General features: G+C 34.2%; 2 protein-coding genes across 2 annotated transcripts in view; one reads left to right on the top strand and one right to left on the bottom strand.

The window, feature by feature from the left end:
- Positions 1-802: 802 nt before the first annotated feature.
- On the bottom strand, positions 803-7,876 carry LOC124159000 (zinc carboxypeptidase-like). The gene is made up of 10 exons (XM_046534468.1): positions 7,787-7,876; positions 7,112-7,277; positions 6,882-7,018; positions 6,240-6,321; positions 5,555-5,702; positions 5,279-5,439; positions 3,452-3,539; positions 3,102-3,304; positions 1,501-1,585; positions 803-1,119 (listed from the first exon to the last, which is right to left on the bottom strand). Exons 1-10 carry the CDS (start codon positions 7,840-7,842, stop codon positions 935-937), a joined length of 1,311 nt encoding a protein of 436 aa, XP_046390424.1. The 5' UTR covers positions 7,843-7,876; the 3' UTR covers positions 803-934.
- Positions 7,877-13,708: 5,832 nt separating this feature from the next.
- The window catches only part of LOC124158997 (NEDD8-activating enzyme E1 regulatory subunit), a 25,860-nt gene continuing 19,139 nt past the window's right edge, over positions 13,709-20,429 (top strand). The window contains exons 1-7 of the mRNA XM_046534460.1: positions 13,709-13,814; positions 14,073-14,237; positions 14,343-14,525; positions 14,616-14,962; positions 15,577-15,728; positions 17,877-18,010; positions 18,808-19,010. Coding sequence (XP_046390416.1) covers positions 13,747-13,814; positions 14,073-14,237; positions 14,343-14,525; positions 14,616-14,962; positions 15,577-15,728; positions 17,877-18,010; positions 18,808-19,010 — 1,252 coding nt within the window. The 5' untranslated portion in view covers positions 13,709-13,746. The remainder of the gene's footprint in view (positions 13,815-14,072; positions 14,238-14,342; positions 14,526-14,615; positions 14,963-15,576; positions 15,729-17,876; positions 18,011-18,807; positions 19,011-20,429) is intronic.

Below are 20,429 nucleotides of genomic sequence, written 5' to 3'. Positions count from 1 at the left end.
TTAGACTTGGTAAACCTAGTGCAACTTCAGGTCTTTCTGATGGAAATCAGAATTTTGATGAATTCTTATTAGTTCATCATGTGTCTCATTTACCATACAAAATTTTTAGCCTCATAATCCTCACTTTTTTCTTTAGTCCTCATATCAGTGCATTTTTATAGTTTCTTGGCATTATGTTCAAAACACACAGCTTTCCTTAAGTTATTGCATTGATAAATATGGAAAATTTAACATCGCCTATATTATTTTTCTAAACTTAGTCCTTCGTTATACCTTCCTAGATTTTCCTTTTTTGCTTGGGTTGGTGGCTACCACCATTTTATTAATGCATATTGTCTATTGCCTCTTGGCATCATGGAATATATAAACTAAATACCTTATGTCTGCTTTGGATTGAGTGTGAGAGCAGAAAGAAAGTAGAGCAAGTCTGTACGTGTGGCCAGCTTTCTACAACTTTCATTTGTGACTGAAGACATCAATTAAAAATTGCATTGAAAATTAGCTAGAGGTACTGACTCTTTGTCATAACTGACAGCTTTGGTTTATACAATTGATACCAAATTATCTGTCTATTGTGCAATGGAATTTTTACTTCATTAGAGATTGAGGTTTGACTAAAAAATCTCATTCAATGGTAAAATTTCAACCTTTTGGCCCTTAAAAATACAATAATTGTTAAGTCTCTTCTTATCTTATGTCTGTTATCCCTCAGCGGTTAAGTTACCACAACCGTTAGTAAAGCACATGTTTGAATTGTTAGCAATATTAAACATAGTGATTAACAGTGTAGTTTGAATGCATATAGGTGAGAGTGACCTTTACTTTGATGACAAAATAATACAAGCATTTTTGAGCATTCCAAGTACAGAGTTGATGAGTTTAAAAGAGGTACATTTCCCTCAATAATTTACTCGTTACATCGTTTTTTCTTTTATCACTGAGTTTGGGCATATTTTGTTAAAGCCAAGAGGGCATCGAATGTTTCCTCTCCAGATGGGATGATTTGGTCAGCAGGCAAGATAAATCCATATCGTCCTGTGTCACGGAGTTCAAAAACGTAGGGCAGAGGTGTGTTGAACACTCCTTTAACCCAGTCAAGGTTACTACCACTAGCTGGATCTGAAATGTTTTACAAGTAAATTACATTAGATGTTATGCAGTAAGTTGCAAAAGTCAAAGAACCTTGTATTTTCAAGCACAGTGAATTTAAATGATCTTTATAACAGTTTCTAATCACATTCATGGATAAACTTTCTCAGACCACTCATACTGGTCGGTTTTCTATTTTCCTTGTGAAGCCTATTCCTGGATGTTGTCATAGAGTAAGTATATATAATATATAGTAAGTAATATATATAGTAAGTAATATACTTACTCTATGATGTTGTTTAAGAATATGTTTTGTATGGACAGTGGTGCTGAATCAAAAGATGGTTTGAGTAAAATAAATTATTAGCTTAAAATATTTTTACTGTAATTAGTTTTAATGGGTGTACTTACATAGAACATCAACTATATTTCCAACATCATAGGCAGTTCCATAGCGGGTGGCCATGGCTTCCTTTGCTTTTTGTCCTGCTGCGAGCTGTGAAAGAAATTTTCTCTGATAAACCATTTCCAAACCAAGGACATAAAGAGGAGAGTTTTGATGGGGCCCTTTCGGAAGGAAGATATATTTTAGGGGGTTTAATTTTGGATTGATAATTGGTTCATTTGGGTATAACCCAATCTTTTTGGTTAGGATTTGCAGCCCTTTTCCTAGCCCCCATTTTCAATGGCCTTGATCCAAACCAATTGGATAAGAGGAATGTATATCTGAATGATAAACAATTTGTTTTTAAAATGTGGTGAGCTGCAAATCAGGATTTTAATTTACAATAGAACAATAAAAATATATATATTCATATTGTTGAAAACAAATAAACTTGAAAAGATTAATCAACAAAGTCGTATATGCACTATTTAAATATGTAATTGTAAAAATGAAGAAAATTCAAAAGAAAACGAGTGAATGAATTCTTAATTGGGTTATGGAATGGATCTCTGCCTCATGAAAGAATGGATGTCTAATGATACTATTTGATGATGCATCCAACTGCAAACAAATTTCTGAATCTCATGGTATTGTTGGAAGCATTCTGATTTACTGGCAAAATGTATTGACTTACATATGAATCATTTTCAAAGTATTCACTCATGAAAAGCCCTCCTCCTCATTAGCCGAGTGTGTATATATACAGCATCATGCCTTAAATGGCCTATTAATTGAATAGCCATTGTGGCTGTAATTGCCCTAAATGCTCTTAGGCCTTTAGATGCCATGCAGTATGCATTAGTTGCCATGGCTGTTTCCTAAAGTATAATTTTCTAGTTTCTACTTAATGTCTTCAGTCTTGAAGGAAATTCATTACTGTGACTATTCTAGTTCATAAATATTCTTAAATTCATAAATTCAAATATTCTTGTTCGTAAATTAAAATTTGGCCTTTAAAGTCTGGGGGCAGTATTTCAACCTTACATCTGCCATGTATAGGGTGCATATATGCATCTTTTAAAATAGTAACAGCATCTACATCTCCATATGTTTTTTAATCAAATAATGAAATACAATTTTAAAAATCACTTGAAATGAGCCTCCACTGGGGGATAATGGAAATCTTGCAAAGGAACTGTCACATTCTCATTAGGGACTCCATTTTTTTCTTCTCTCATATATTTTCTAGTGTCAATGAGCTATTTCTTTTATTTTCGTCAGCTAAAAGATGCCTTTGCCAGCTCATTTAATAGGTGTTTTATAGATAAATAGGTTTTGAATTGAAATGTGGTATGGATTTGAACTGATTAGTATTCCTAGTCAATTTTTCGTTACTGTCCTTTAAAAATATAGATGATTAATTAAATATGTAATTGGTATTAAAGGTATTATATTATAACTGAATTGACTTTCTGCGGGAGATAACAAAATTACTGTCGAAATATATAATTTTGAATACCAATTAAGTTATGATAAAACTATGTGTCTTCAACTGCGTTTGAAATATTATTTTTTTCTTTGGAAATAAAATGAATTGGCATGTATATGCTGTAAAAATCATACTTACCATGTTGTCATAATCAGGAAGATGCTGATCTGTGTAACCCATTGGGAAAAGAATGACTTGGCTATAGCTGTGCAAACTTAAGTAAAGAACTATGTCATTTCCAAGTGGTGTGATGAAGTCAGAGAAGCTCTTGGTTTCCACTTCTGAGAAAGGTCCTGATCCATGGTAAGTTTCAGAGCAAGGATTATCACTTGCTCCGATGGCTAATTGGGTTGATGGAGAGAAATAAATTTTCATGAATAAGGAAAATGGATTGAACGTACTGTAACTGATCACTACTTAGCATTACATTGTACTGTAGGAATATCTTTGGATCATGCATAATAATTATATTTTAATTTATAACTCACTGCTCCACTGGTACCCATAGTTCCTGTTCGGATCAGTTCCTGTGCAGAAGATATTTCCTGGCCCACGAGTTTTTCTCCAGTTACGGTCCTAAGGGAAGAATGAAAATATAAAGACGCTATTGAAGAATTTTTTATAGATATCATGTTATTTTATTGGAATGCTCTCGTTGAAATTGTCGAAAAGTTTAGAAAAAAACATATTTTCGAATATAGTCTTTGTTTTTTATCCACTTGGATGATAAGTGCAGTTTTGACATGCAGGAAATTGCATTTATCGTATGCATGTATGTAATTCAGTGAAACTTATTGATCATATTACTTTCATTCATGCATTTTGGTAGTGGGGTAATGGCCTGTTTATAGTGGTGTCTGGTGCTGAAGACAACCTACATATGTGCTGCTTCCCTTCACCCACGCAACTGCCTTCTCCTCCTCTCCCATCTTCACCCTCGTAATGAAATGTGTGGAGAATATTGTTGTTACACTTAACCATTCCTGTGATACGGTATTTGCATGAAGGTCTAAATCTGCTTGTGCAATGAGAAGCACCTCTAGCACAAAGAGTGGTGCTATCCGATTCAAGTACACAGCTATTGAGGGTTGCATGGGCAGAACCACATTTTATACCAGATGAGGGGAATCCCTGCAAATTCTTAATGGCTGTTTCCAAGTAGGCTTCCGCAGAGATTATGATGAATTCTGCTGGTTTTTCCGGGTATTCTTCCGCGTTTATCCATTTGTAGGACACACATTTGTAGATCCTACAAATGGATAAACGCGGAAGAATACCCGGAAAAACCAGCAGAATTCATCTTAATGGCTGTGAATATGCCACAGTAGAGGATATAAAAAATATCCCTAGTCTAGGGGGAAATTTGACACTTGATACATGTAAAACAGATTAGTTCAGAAAAATCACTCTGATTGTATACTGAAAGGATGCTATGTTTCTTATTTTTAAATATTTAATATGGTGCAGCAGACCAGCACCAGCTTCCACTGCCTCTACATTGGATTCTGGGAACTGTATAGGATACTGCTTAAGAGATATCGAATGTTACTCCAATGATTTGTAATAGCCATTATCCTGAAGTTTATGCATACATGATTCAATCAGTTATAAGTAGCCATTATGCTGAAGGATACATATATCATTCAATAGGGTCGTTTCCTATTTTTTTTATTGCCTAAATCAAAAGATTATTTCTTCTGGAGTACCTATTTCACGCTTTTAGATTTTTAAATGACGATATCTGTTTGCAATTAAATGAAAAGTGAAAATTTTCAAGTGTGCGAAAACGTGATGGCTAAGTATGAATGCTGGGAAAAGCCCATGTGAAGTCATTCTGGTTCCGGCCGCTGCTGTGTGAGGCCACCTTGGTGCGAGGCTTTGAGCATCGCTAAGATGCAGGCTGCTAGCAGGTAGCACTTAGCTTAAATAAGGATTATTTATACCTTATCGAACGAGGGAAACTTTTCAACCATAGGTGATTATTAAGAAATGTTTCCCTGACCTCTGTGCCATATGCTTGCATTGGTAATCTCAGACAATGTAAAACTCCTGACTACTCGTATGGTGGGTAACGAATCATAATCAATGGCTTTCATTTTATTTGATATAGGAAACTACCCTATTTGTTGTAAATCACCTATAATCTTAACGTAACTCTATCATAATTAGTTTTTATTGCATTTTCTGCATTGAAAGTTATCATTTTGATGGTACAATAATTCTATCCCCAGAATAGTTTTCTAACTCCTTTGTAAAACAATTGATAATTTCTAAACGTTAGGAATACCTTCAATGTTACATCTGAAAATACTCACTGTAGTTTGGGAGTATTCGTAACCATCAGGGTTGATGACTGGGAAGAAGTACCAATCAAATGAATCAACCAATGCCCTTACATCAGGATCCTGACTGGTCACTATTTGATTCAGCATGTAAGTATTTACTGCAGGAGATATCCACTCACGAGCATGCATTCCTAGCAATAATTTTGAATTGTTAGTAAGAATTTCCTGATTGATGATGAGAAATTGCAGTCACAGATATTTCTAATTGCAATGTGCGCATGCAGGTCAAAGAATATTAATAATCACCTCCATCAACGAAAATTATTTTCTTCCCTGTTCCACCAGCTGAGTACTTTACTCCTTTTATTTGCCTGTTCTCATATGATTGACCTCCAATCACAGTTGTTATTTTATCTGGATACTGTGCCGCCAGGCTATCAAGCCAGTCATATATCTGAAATTCAAAATAAAAAAGCAATTATAGAGGTATATTCTATCAAATTCATCACATTTTGAAAGAATTTCACATTTCCCCTGACAGCTTGTCACACTCAGGCCCCAGCAGGACTTTTCTACAATTCATAATTAAAACGAATTGCAAATTTGTAATGAACTATTTTTTTTGGATGCACTATTACATAGAATTTCTTGATACTAAATTTCTCATATGTTATTCGTGAACATTACAATTTTTATGTTTGCTTATTTTAATTTTTACGTGTAATAATTTTTTTACTAGCTAAAATTTTTCTAGTTTTCTCATTATAAGTTCCAGTAAATTTCACCAATAGGTCTGCGTGCAAAATCAGTGCGTTTTAAGTTTGCTAGTTAAAAGCAATAAAAATACTCTAGGAGTACATTCAACCAGCATATTTAACCAGGTTTTGGTTAGTATTTTACTTTAGATCACATTTATTCTAATTTTGTGCTTTTCTAATGCCGTAAATTCTAATAATGAAGTGAAAAGTATTCGTGCAATTAATTGACTTACATCATCAAGGCGATAGTAGTCATCCCATCCAAATCCAGCTCCAGATCTAAATTTTTTGATTGGCCTCTCTTCATCAATCAGCCTTGAAGAATTTTTGACAAAGTTAATTTTAATATCAAGGATAAGTTTACTTTTTGGGAAAACATTTCATGCAAATTTAATAAACATGTAGTATAACATAAATATTCATCTGGGTGATCTTTCTCAAATTCATTTCGTAATTATTTGGAATACTGAGTTATGTCTTGACTATATTAATCTGATAGTCAACCTCATTACTACTCAAGTATAATGTATGTATATACCCCATGTTTACATTTTTTATTTGAGAAAATTATCCCTGGAAAGGGAGGAATTGTTTGGTATGTAAAATTTTTGTTCGTGTAATTAAAGACCTCAGTTTCAACCATGATAATTAAATTGATTTGTATACCCTTTTACTGGTAATCATATTTCTATAGTTAGAGCTAAAATGATGATTGCATAGAAAGAGGTAGTGAAAAGTTAAATTTTCAATTTGTGCTCTGAATTCAATTCATTTGGGATAAGTTTCCTGGGAGCAATTATGCCATTTCATAGTTGCCTGTGACTATAGCAGAAAAGATGAATGAAAAAAACTATGTAGATATATGCATACTATACCTTTGTACATTCTCCACCATTATACTATGCTCCAGATTGAAAACATTGAACATATTTTCAGCCTCTGGGAGTTTGTGCGGAGGAACCATAATATCAGTTGGTTTTCCCTTTTGCGTAGCACTGGTCCAGAAAGAAAACTAGAAAAAGCACCATATTGAAATCAATATAAATCATGTCCAGTATTATTCGATCCGCATGAAAATTTAAATAATCAATTATTTTCTACATACTCCATTATTGCTTTCCTCTATTTCTTGAAGAAGTTTTACTTGCTCCTTGTTTGCTGGAATCACTCTGTAGACCTTGTAATTATCATAGCGAGCCTTGACTGCTTCACTACTGTGGGCAACAAGGACCACTAATGCCACAAATAGCAAGTGTCTGGCCGCCATGGTTCTGGTAAGGAATGAAATATAATTCATTAAGTGGCACAAAATTATTGAAGCATGATATTACCTCTGTTCTAAATAATCTCTCTCACTAAACTCAAAATTCTCTGCTGGTTTTAGGGGATAAGATATGAATTACTGAAATTAAAGTACAGTCTTCAGATTCTTCAAAATAAACTCTAGGTTATTTTGAGTGCAAGATGTATGCTTTGTATGAAGTTATGTGTTGATGCAAAAAATCAAGTACTTAAAGTGCACCTAAATCTTAGGTCCAGAAAATTGAAATGTGAAGAAAAACTAAAGAATCTATAGGTATCAAATTCATTTTAATATTTTCTGTAGTTTGACATATTTGTAAGAAAAAGAATATTTGAATTGGTCTTAAGAGATAGTGATTGGAATTTGAAGGGAACTGATTATGTATAACATTTTACCACCATTTTAAAGTATTGAAAGTAACATTCCAATAGGTGGAAATGAATCAATATGAGGAGGAAGGGTCTGTTTTTCGTTTACCTGCAGGTGATGTCTGCCACTGAGCTATCCCTGCTAGAATCTGAAATAAACCACATTCATCATCTTTTATTTGAAGCCTTTATTGATAGATCAATTATCTCTTTGTTACTGATAATGATCAAGCAGGTGAACTGCTTGCAATCTTGGAGAGGTGGATATTCTGGTTACTCAAGACTTTGACATCAATAGCTACTCTTATCTGATAAGTTGTGTAAACATCACATTGGACCACGGAGGTTTTTCCTTATGAGAATTTCTTTCTTATTGATAGTCAAAATGTGTGATAAGCCTGTCAATTTTTGTGAAAATGTGTGTACCCAATTTCAAATTTAATGCTAAATAATTGCCAAAGTATTAGTACTTTGCTACATTCTCCAACCTAAAAGTGGATATACTATGTATTATTTCAGTTTTTTTACTGTCCTGACCTAAGATAAGTAATGATAAAACTGTCCTTGGAAACCATTAATGATATTTTATCATGACCTACTTCTACTTTTTTTTTTACATCATTGCCTTTGTGATGATCTTCACAGGGGAATACAAGTTGTGGTAAAAATACGTAGTTATTTTTTATTCTATTTTAATTTTTAATATATTACTCATCCCTTTAATAAAAATCCTTTTTTTTATTTCTGTAAAGATAAGTTTTAAATGTGTTTGTTATAGTCTTAAGAGTGATGAAGAACACTATGAAAAAATTACCCACACATCTTTCTTTTGACCCATTTACTTACGATATGATATTTTTGCTTGAATCGTTGTGGGTAGCTCAAATTTTACTTAATATAGCACATGTGTGTAATTGTTAAACAAATGAAAACATTAGGAATCGATTTGCAAGATACTTTTTCAATCCATGGGCACGTAGGATTGACTAATTACGGATGAATTCTTGGTTTACTAATTCTTGCGAAATCAGCCATATCTCAATTTGTTTTTTATTCCAAATTTATTTATCTTCCTCATTAAGTAATTGGTTCAAGTAATAATAATGATGTTTTTTGTTTTATTTCAAGATCTTAAGAAGGATGGTATGAGTTATTTTTAGTTATATAGGTTATTCAATCTTCTGTCGACAGTTTATTTATCAATTTTCACAGTTCCTGTGTTATCTAATCTTTACCTTAGAAGAAACCCGTGTGGTTCTATCACGCCAGTTACGCCAAAATGATCTTATCTTCTCTAACCCCTTGATTTGCAGGCAACACACATATTTTGTGTGTGTGGTGTGTAGTATACACACAAGGATTCCTTCGCTTGTAAGTGTAAAAGTGTTTAATGGGTCAAGTGAGTGACTGCCTATATCTCTCCTCTCTATGGATCTAGGTGTGTAGTTTCAATTATGCACCATAGCATCAGTTAAATAATAACAAAACGTAAACCTTATTAAGAGATTTAATGTAAAACATGGGCGACATTCACATACATATAATATCTGCATGTGAAATGGTACATATAGCTTCCCACCTCTCCCGAAAGAGCTACTGGGTAAACTGGGTTAATTGTCAATCAAACAGGACATCCTTAAATTACTTTAAGTATTCATTTATTAGTTTTTCGTTTATATTTTGGCAAAATAATTTGTAAATCAATGCGTCAATTTGTTGCGATAAAGTTGCGATTATTATGAATATACAGGCGATTATTTCGCTTATTGTTCGAGGATTACTAAGGGATGAGGTATAAATGATTTTGAGGTAATTTTTGTGAATGGTATGATTGATTATCGAATTCAATTCATGATTTATTTATAAGGCTAATTTATTGTTTAAACTCCTGTCTGTCGTTACACTCATGGACTTTTTATCGATTTACCCGCCAATTGCTTTAAAGAATACTCGAATACTCTTAAATTATTGAACAGTTTCAACAATTTGTAAATAAAAAATTTTCAACGTTGATTGGACTAACCATATTACCCCCAATATATATTTTTCGTCCACCCCTTCTCCGTATTAAAATACGCTGACAATGGTTTAGTAGGCCTAGAAAAAACTATCCCTCTTACCCCCCACGGGAACTTTTAGTGAGATACAGCTGTTTCGAGCGTTTAAAAAAAAAACTATTTGGAGGAATTTAAGCCAATTTCCGTATAATAATGGAATTACGAGATGAGTGTGTCATAAATCAATTAATTACGATCTTAAAGCACGATATGCAAAAACACTCCTCAAAGTTCCCCGTATCGCCTATTTCCCCAAGGTTAGATCGAAAGCTGTATAAATGAACACCCTGTTACTCCCAGTCATTAATGTTTCGCCTATATTTAATTTGCCCAAAGATAGCTTAGTGAATACATCTGGCTTACGACTGGGTGATTATGGTTCGCATATTTATCGAGTTTTTTTTATTACAGATTAAAGACTTTTCTTTATATATATTTACTTTACCACGAGTATATAGTCCTAAATAAAATGACTGTTGGCTGCTTCGCTTTCGAAGTTTTGGAAAGTATAATTCATCAATACTTGTTACATAAAGTAAAGAAAAAAAGTTGATGACATTTTTTGAAAGCAAATTTACTTATATTGGTTTTTCATCTACGTCAAATAACGATCGAAATTCCAGCGATGTTCTTTCGGGTTAACTCGCGTATCAAAAAATGTACGAACGGGCAGTTTTATCTCTGGTGATGGAGACTTATTATGTAATGGAGATGTTCTTATTTGGTAATGGTATTGATTAATTGGGCAATGTAATTATTTATTGCGCGTCAATTTTCAATTCCTCAAAGGTGTGGTGTAGGTGTGGTGCGACAATGTGTCTGCAGAAGACGCGGGCAGTGCAATACGGACAAGATTAAAGGACTATTCAACTGAAAAGTGTGAGATTGTGAGACACTTCTAGAAGTCAGAAGTTGCGAAGCATAGCCACCCTAGGCCACAAAATCTACGTGAGCAACGTAAAACTTAGCGAGAGAATTTTTTTAGAACGAAAATAATTGGGAGACCCTCGAAATAAGAAAGCATGAAAACAATTTTGGCAGAGGACAGAGGCATACGATTAGTTAGACCGGGATTCCAATCATTTTGAGAAGAAAAGGGAACTTCGGAAAAGTCCCACTCATCCCCTTAACCCCTCCTTTCCCTGCACTCCCTTGAATATATAAAAATTAACGGGCACTAAACAATGTCACTACACTGAGGAAGCCTCCGGCAGCGGAGACGAAATTGACGTGGCATATATTTTAAAACCGTGACGCGGGTGTATCTCAGAGAATGTCGTTGGATATCGTTGACCAGGAAATTTTTAACCAATTAATAAATACAAATAATTTCCGCAATAATGTTGGTTGGAAATATTTCTGGGTTCCTGTTTTATTTATATAATTCTCATCATTGAATTAAGGCAACGAAACTCTTGATATAACATAATATACGTGTTTCTTTTTTATGAAAAATTATGTTATAAAAATATAGATACGAATTATCATCGAACTTAAATCACATAAGCAATTTTATAAACGTAGCGAAATAGCTTATCATTTTTCCTTCACTCATAGAATAGTTTAATTTCAGCCAATGCTCATAGGAATTATTTTGACAGCAGGTGGCACACATATTCACGGTTTGTAGAAGATTTTCTAGCGATTCCGAATGGGATTCCCATGTGATATCTCTGCGGGAATTTGCAGTTGCCATGCTGATACCATCCAGTCCGTATCGCTCCACGAATCAAGAACTGCTGATGGCTTATCTTGTAGCTTTCCAATTCTTCCGATCTCATCTTTCCGATCAGGAAACATATAGAATCCTACTGAACTCAGTATCGAATCCACCTCATTCAGCATCACCTTATTATTTATCACCACATTATAAATTGAGCGTATCTATGGAATAATTTTATTAGATCAAAAATATTTCAAGTTTTCTATGTCTGTATGTATACGTCGTTCAATTTTTGGGTATTTTTAATGTTCGGCACAACGATTTTTCGTTAATTTTTCTGATTGGAAGGAATCTAGGACTATGTACTTGAACCGCGTAATTTTTAAAATGTAGCCCAGCTACTTCTGTTTTATTTTCGTCGATTAAATTCATTTTAGTTCAAAAATGAATTTGCTACATCGAGTACTTTTCCCTCGAAACGTTATTTATGTTATCCAGGAACTAAAGCCACCCGTAGGAAAGTAATCACACCCATTGAAGTTAGAAGTAAAATAACTTTGTCTTAAAGCTCTGATTATTTCATATAACGTTCTTCAGGTGTTAATGATTGCGAAAGAGCCATTCTTTAGAGTCACAATGGCCTTAAAAAGAGGTGACAAATTTGGAGAACTTATGTGCAAGAAAATTATCTCAGATGGGCGATAATTTTTTGTAATGATGGAAGAGATATTTTAGTTTATAGACAATGCATTTTTTCACAATGAATATTTATCAATTGACATTAAGAGTCTTACTTTTAGAGCCAAAATTGATGAATTATCAATCGATAAATATACCCTGAGACTGTATAGTGAGTTCTCCATCGTTGGGGTGGCAACGGTAACTATAGATAGCTTTCTTTAATTAAATCCATGAAAAATCTATATCTCGGAATTTGTGACTCGGTTGTGATTCAGTCGAATCCAGTTATTTATATCCAAGCAGAGCGTTCGTATATATAAGAAATAATGGTTTGCAAATTTTGGCCAATTATTGCGAAATTTTTAAGCATATTGCGCATATGTTGCGAATGCGCAAATATTCGAGCATTCTTGATCATTTAGAAATAATGTTCAAATATTAGTAAAATGTTTCGAAATTAATAAAAATATTTTTCGCATCTTTTGAGAATGCGCACACGTCCGGCTATTAATGTTTTACGATTTACAGTGTAAACTAAATCCACTGGACAGATGAACTAATGCATCACAATTTCAGGAGGTGTCCTCATAATAAAATTAACCTGCCTTTGAGTTAATTTTGGTCCTATCTGGAAGTAACGATTTCATGAAGTTCGTTTACCCTACTTTTTACTACGGCATCCGCCTTCTCTCTAATTGTTATCATAGATTAACTTGCATATTATTAATCATAGAATTTTCAAAATATATCCTCGAACTTGAGGTTGTTAAAAGCTGATATATTTTGATACTTTTTCTCAGTAGCGTAACCAGGATTTTAAGATGGGGGTTTACCGGAGATTTCGGCGCCTTTCTGGGGTGTATGGGCAAGGGGGGTCGTTTTTGGGGCCTCTTTTAAAGGCTCAAGGGGGGGAAGTTGTCACCCGGAAATTGCACCCTCCTCCCCGTGGCTATTTCAGTACTTTTTCTTTGAAGTTGTCTGTGGGTATAAACGTGTTTAACTGGAATAACATTGAAATATTTTTTAAATTGTGTTTAGGTGTGACTCAAACGTTGTACAGATTAGTCAGCTTAGTTATGAAATGGGTTTAGAGGTTAGTAATGACAAAATGAAAATAGTTGGCGAAATTTTTGTTTTCATTTTTTCCTGAGGACTACGCCAAATGAGGCAACCAATTAAGGGTAATAAAAAGTTAGCATCATTATTATTTGATGAAATTTAGTCTATGCTCACTAACCTTGGTTAATCAGATGTACTACATTAAGCTACACCGTTTTCGTCTGTTTAGGCCACAAATTTTATTCTGAAAAATCTAAGTTTAGTTAGTCATTCCAGCATCTTTCCAATTCTGAATATCGTAGATATAGGATAATGAATAATTTTTGCACTTTTTGTAAAAGTGCGCTGCGCTTTCGGTGGAGACGGCCGCGGCCGTATCTCGCGCGGTTTAAATTTCCTGATAACTATTTGAGCCCAATTTCTTGTAGTTACTTCAGAAAATTTATTTTTTAATTTATTTATCGGCCCCTAACGAAGGTCCTGTTTAGCTGCGCGCGGTTGGGCTGGTATGAGGAGAGGTTTCAAGTGGTGTCAAGCACCTTTTCAGCATTTCAAATTTCCGCCATGTTATTTTCGCTCTTCCATTGTTCGTTGTCACTGACAAGAAACATGGCGTCACCGGCTCCTAAATCTCCAGAGCAATCGGAAAAAGCCAAGAAATATGATAGACAGCTCAGGTTTGCGGCCGTTAACTAATTTTAAACTGAATTCAAAACATAAATAATTTCTATTATTTACATAATTCAATGCAATTAGCCGTTAAAATGGAAATTTGCCCAAAGAGCTCCCATCGATGGGTCTTGATTTAAATGTTCTTGTTTGATTTTTAATTGTTTTTTAAAATAACTGCTCATCATGGATGAAACTCCAGGGCTAATAATTTTTAGTGCATTTCTAAGCTAAGGATTAAGTTATTGTACCTTTTACTATGTTAGGTTATGGGGTGACCATGGACAGGCTGCCCTTGAAGCAGGACACGTCTGTTTAATTAATGCCACTGGCCTAGGTACTGAAATTCTAAAATCGCTGGTGCTTCCAGGAGTCGGGTCTTTCACGATTATCGACGGAGCCAAAGTTACTGTTGAAGATCTAAATACAAAGTAAGGGCCAAGGCCTTAGTTTTTCGGATGTGTTAATCAACTTTTCCGTTTCCATTTTAGTGCCTTCTCGGAAAATGCTCTTGATTTTGATTAGACATGGTTTAGTTTTTTTGTAGAACCGGAAAACATAGGGAAATCACGAGCTGAAGCGACAACACAGCTGTTATTAGAACTGAATCCAGACGTGAAGGGAGATTATGTCGACGAGGATGTGGAACAGCTACTGGAAAATTCTCCAGACTTCTTCAACAACTTCTCAGTTGTAATTGCTACTTCGCTACCCGAAAGGTATGCTGCATTTATAGTACTTGACGTCTGCTTTAATCACGTTTTACAAGTATCGGTCATTATTTTATGCATTGTGATTCTTTTTGACAGAAAATTACTACCTCTTGCGAAAAAGTTGTGGGAAACTGGTGTTCCATTGCTGTTTTGCCGCAGTTACGGTATGGCTTGTTCCATACGTATTCAAGTTCCAGAACATACAGTGGCAGAGACGCATCCAGACAATGCTGTGCCAGATATAAGAATAGACCGCCCATTCCCTGGATTAGTTTCTTATTTTGAATCTATCAACTTTGAATCTCTTGACCAGAAGGACAAGGCTCATGTGCCATATGTGATAATTTTGCTTCATTATCTCAAGAAATGGAGAGAAACAAATGCAAATAGTTTGCCATCTACTTACGAGGAGAAACGGCTTTTCAGGTCAATGATTGAGGAAGGTAAGGTAATTAAGTTATACTAAGACTAAACTGTTGACTTCGTAGTTGTTTGTATTCCTTTTTCTGTAACATTATGAATGTTGGTATCTAGTCGAAAAATTGTGCTTGTGAAATTTTGAATATTTCCTTTTTCTTGATAAGAGATGTTATTTATTCAATAGTTTTGGTTAACTTTTTGAATTATGTTCTTCAAACTTACTCTAAAGGCCGTTTTACATGGAGCACGGAATTGTGCAGGGTAGAACAGCATTCATTTCTAAAATGGCATGGAATTGGGCGAATGCGTGAATGAAATTAGAACGGGTTATTTTGCCATCTCACATCCACGCATTCTCGCTTGTGGTCTAGCAATTCACCACTTTACACAACGCAATTTTGACTGCGTCGTCGTACACATGGCAGATTATGCAAGTACATGCCCCGTGTAAAACGGCCTTAACTTCATGGGTCAAAATGTCCTGTCAATGAATGAGATGTAAGCTTAAATTTAAGTTTTGATGTATTTTATGTTAATTATTGACTTCTATGCCTAAAGTTATTTTGAATTGCATAAAGATGTTTTATTGTTACCATTTTCTCATTTTAACTTCTCTCTGTTGGCTATGCCATTGTAGGTTGTGGTGAAAATGATGAAGGGATAAAACTGATTGAAGCTAACCATGATGAAGCCATTAAAGCTGTTAACTATGCTCTCTGCCCAACTACCATTCCCCCTTCTGTTCAAGAAATTCTTGATGATGATGCATGCATCAACTTGACTTCAAAGGTAATTGTTTTGATTTTTAGGGTGTAAAAATCCCAGTTTCTTTGGCAACATGTTATCCATTGGTCAGCACTGCAGTCATAACTTTTCCACCATGGAATTGTTACAAATGTTTGGGATAGTGTCCAAAAAGCATTACATATTTAGTTATTTGAACGATTTCATGCAATAGTCTGGAGACTAGAATTTTGGAGCTCCAAATGAAACTTAAATTATTTACTGCAATCAAGTTTATCTAGCAAGTAGTCAGCGTAGGTTAACCTACTTCCAATATTATTTGTAAATCAGTGCTTTGTCCCAACACCTTCAAAAACTGTTACCTTTTTGTTGGATAAGTGTGATATACTAAATTAGAATGTTCATATTTATGAAATTATAATTTACTTGAAAATGATGAAAACTTGATCGATGAAAATTATGATGATGTTAATTTTTCAACGCCACTATTTGTAATTTAGTTGTCACGAGCCAAGTGATACAACTTTCATTTACTCACAAATAAAAAGCCTAAAAATATAAAAATCACAGATATTATTGGGACTTAAAGAATTTTTTGTAAATCTGTGTGAAACTTTCATTAAATGAAGTTGAAGGTTCCCTGGATTGAGTATTGATTGGCACGTAATCAATTTAAGATGCCTTAGAGCTTGTTATTCTGGTAAACTATAGCTGCATCAGAAAATGGCTCTAAAGGATTATCAGTAAATTAAAAATGGGTCTTGTTGAATAGTGAGAAAAATGCTTCTGATGGACACTGCTGTAACTTATTCATTGCTCTGTTGAGTAAAGTTTTACATATTTCACTTAAGATGTGTACTCTTTTGCATTTGCCATGTAAACCCCCGCAGTATTCTTTTTACTGCCAATGTAAATGCTGGTAAAAAAAACAGCTTCGTATTAAATATCCATTTTTGTTATTACTTTCCTACTCCAGGTTTGCCACTCATTTGGTAAACATGGAAATTTGGGAAACTTCATTGATCTGGCAAGTTATGGTATCAATGATTGTTCAATCTCTGGGGAAGGGTCACTCTACATCCCTATTTTATTTTGCCTTAAAATTTTCCATGGCTGAAATTTGTTGCATAACCCTTACGAGAGATTTTTAACAAAATGGTTCATGAGTAGGACAAGGGTGGTAGTGCAACGGCGCATCCAAAGAGACGATCAGGACTCTTTCCACTCTCTCTTGTGGGATGCTAAATTCACTGAAGCATTTATTTAAAATTTCGGATGCAGATCTGATGTCTTCAGCAAATTTTGATCCGAAGTATCTGGTGAAGGGCAATATCCACGGATATTTGGATCTGAGGTATCTGACCCGACCATCACTAAAATTAATGTTGTTTTTTCAATATTCTGGAACATTACCATAGTAATTATCTTACATACAAGAAAATCTCAAAATACTTTAATACATATTGCCAGATACACTTTTTAAAATGATGTTCAAGAACTGTCTGAAATTTACAAATAATAGATGCTCCTTGGCTATTAAAAATCAAGTTGTATTTTACTTCTGCTTAATTTTAAAATAGAATTAGAATTTAACAACATGTGCATAATTATATTTTTGACATCTTTAAAGAATTCAATATTCTGTTACATGCTCAAATGAAAGAGTGGAAAATCGTAAATGTAGTCTGGAAAGTCAGGAAATTTCAGCTTGATATTTCAGTGGCCAATACTTACTTCTGCATTCTTGGAATAAATTTGGTGCAGACAATTTGTGGGATGCCAATGTGCGATGAGAAAAAGGAATGAAGCAATAAGGCATACATAGTTGTATGATTAAATGTTAAGGATAGAAATTCCATTGGGTCGCTGAATTTATATGTTCTGTAAATTGAAATGATAATTATATATTTTTGTTGCAAATCTAGGCTGTGTATCTTGAGTTTGAAAGCAATGATATTACTTACATTTTTCTCGCTTAATTTACACCTTATTACAGTGGTAGCTCAGGGTCATGGTTCTATTATTTTATTTTTTCTGGAGATGCTTTGATTGTGATTCCATTATTTTTTCATGTTAGTAGTTTGTTAATTCTCCATAGAGGAAAGTGAAATCTTATTTAAATTGGATTATAGTATCTCATTAAAAATTTTCAGTGTTTTTTTTTTTTTTTAATTTTCTGTAATATTTTTATAGAGTAAACCTTTTTGGATAATGGCCAAGGCAGTTCGAGACTTTGTTGAGAATGAAGGGGGAGGATGCCTTCCCCTCTGTGGAACTCTTCCTGACATGACCGCTCAGACTTCCAAATATGTGGCTCTCCAGCAAGTGTAAGTATATATATGACTACATACTCAAGTCATTAGATCTTAAAACATCGGCATCATTTTCCATCTGAAATAGCAAAGCCAAGTGTTTATGTTATAAGCAAGAAGTTCATTTTTAGTTCAGATTAACTAAATTAATTGTGCAGTCATTGTTCTTTTGGTGTATCATAAAAGTTTTTGTGTTTGAAATAATTTAAAAAGGATTTTTTCTCTTATTGTATTCCAGTGGAATTTTGGCTGGTTTATTTCTCTCACAAAAAGTCTAAATTAATGCTGAGTGAACATTCTTCATTTACTTACGGCTTGTTAAACTTATTTAGAATATTCAGGGAACAATCAATAGCATCATATAGATTTCATTGAACTCTGTTTTAATCACTTATATTACCGCACCAGTCACAGAAATAAAAATAAGGTTCTTCCGTATGGTATTCATTTATTTTACTGAGAACGAAGAAAAATTGTACCTTTATTTTCATGCGCATCAAAGCTTTTAAATTAATATTTAAATTTTTATTATAAAAAATCCAATCATAGAATGCAAAATGTGCAGATAGTGGGTGTAGTTAACCCATCAATGATTTAGGTACTTGATTGATATTTCTCATTATATGTATTTCTATACATACTTCACATGTTTTCTCATACATTGTTTTCTGTTGAATATGTTCTTCATAAATAGATTACAAATATATAATATATAATTTATTTTTAATTTTAATTATCTATCATAATTTTGAAGATATGTACTAAGAATAATAGCAGAAAACATGTAACAGAAGGCCTTAAATGTTTTCCAGTTATCAGGAACAGGCCACAAAGGATGTAGAAATTGTTTACCGAAGAGTACAGCAGTTGCTCCATCAGCTGAACCAACCCTCAGATACCATCCTTGAAAAAGATGTAAAACTTTTCTGTAAAGAATCAAGAAATTTATATGTTGTGAGGGGAAGGCCAATAGCTGATGAATATGACCCTAAAACAGCCAATGTTCAGGAAATAAGTGAGTAGTAATGATATCACTGTCCTTATCAGCAGTTTAGAAATTTTATACTTAATTGCTTGAAATGGTTTTTCTTGGTTACTTTCTACTTACATATAAAAAAATGTCTTATTCGAGATAAAATAAAGGCAAATATTTACATATTGTTACGTAATCATTGAAATCAATTGCGGAATGAAATATTAGAAGGCAGCTTATGCTGATGTGGGAATGACTTAGCATTATAGACTGAATTTAATGCAAAAAGTTTCCTGAATTGGAATCAGGAGGGTGAGAATGAGATATTATGTGAAGACAAAGTGGTTGGATGAGGTGAAGGTCCTGGCACTGCCTTCACAGTAGAACACCAGTGAAAAAACTCTACCTGGTAGATTCATTTGACTCTTGCTATTATTTTACCAGAATATTGATACTATATTGTCATAGACAATGGAGAAAAAGAAGCATTAACTCACATTGGTGCTAGCAACTTCAATGGCAATAAGAGAGAAACAAGCGTCATGGCTGGTGGCAGGGAGGTTGGGGGGGGGCGTGCGGCAGGTACCTTTGAGGTAGCGTTTTGGCATGAAGGAATGAAGATGTGTCAAAATGGTTGAAATATTTGTCCAAAGGGCTCTAAAATGTCATGTTTACCCTAGGAAATGTTTTATGCAGGCCGAAAAACTCAACATTAAAATAACTCATTCAGGCCCTACAGGCGTGTATGATGCAAAAACCTGGAACATTTTCATTTTATTTTTCTCATCAATTCGCTTATATTGAGACTACGAATTCTTAAATCAGATCATTTATTAATAATAAGCACTGGCATAATGCTGCATTGTGGTGGGGGGTATCTCCAGTGTGTCTGCTGAATACTCAGTAACTTGCACATATGTCTGTAGCTATCGAAAATGGCAAGAGCTAGATCAGGATTCATGGTAATTGTGTTATGCAATCATGACATTTTGACTTGGTGTAAATTAAAACTTAAGTATATTTTTTAAATCTCTGGGCATTTGCTGGTGCTAGATGTAGCCTATATTCAGGTGTGAAATTTTGTGCATTGAGTGTTAATAGGCCATTCAAGGCCAAGGCTCTACTTAATTCTTAATTCTAGGTTTGGGAATTACAGATTTCATAGCATATTGTTAGAGCGTAGGTTTCCGCGGCGATGGTTTGATCTCTGCATTTCTCCAGGGTTTTCTTCCGCGTCAGATTGTTGGTTGACAACAGTTTCGCTGGCTATCCTGCCAGCGTCTTCAGGTCGAAGGTGTCGGCTGTTGGTTTCTGCCTCGCTTATATACTGTAGGCTGGATGTAGCATATTGTTGTATGACATCATGAAATCACTCACAAATGTAAGGAAATATATGGTACTTTACTGCTTTGCATAATACTCCTGGGCTTTGTAAAATTACAGCCAGGATACCATGATGGT

This window comes from Ischnura elegans, chromosome 5 (assembly GCF_921293095.1).
Source record: "Ischnura elegans chromosome 5, ioIscEleg1.1, whole genome shotgun sequence".
NCBI lineage: Eukaryota > Metazoa > Arthropoda > Insecta > Odonata > Coenagrionidae > Ischnura > Ischnura elegans.
Note: the sequence above shows the minus strand (reverse complement) of the source record. Positions and strands in the feature narration are given on the sequence as shown.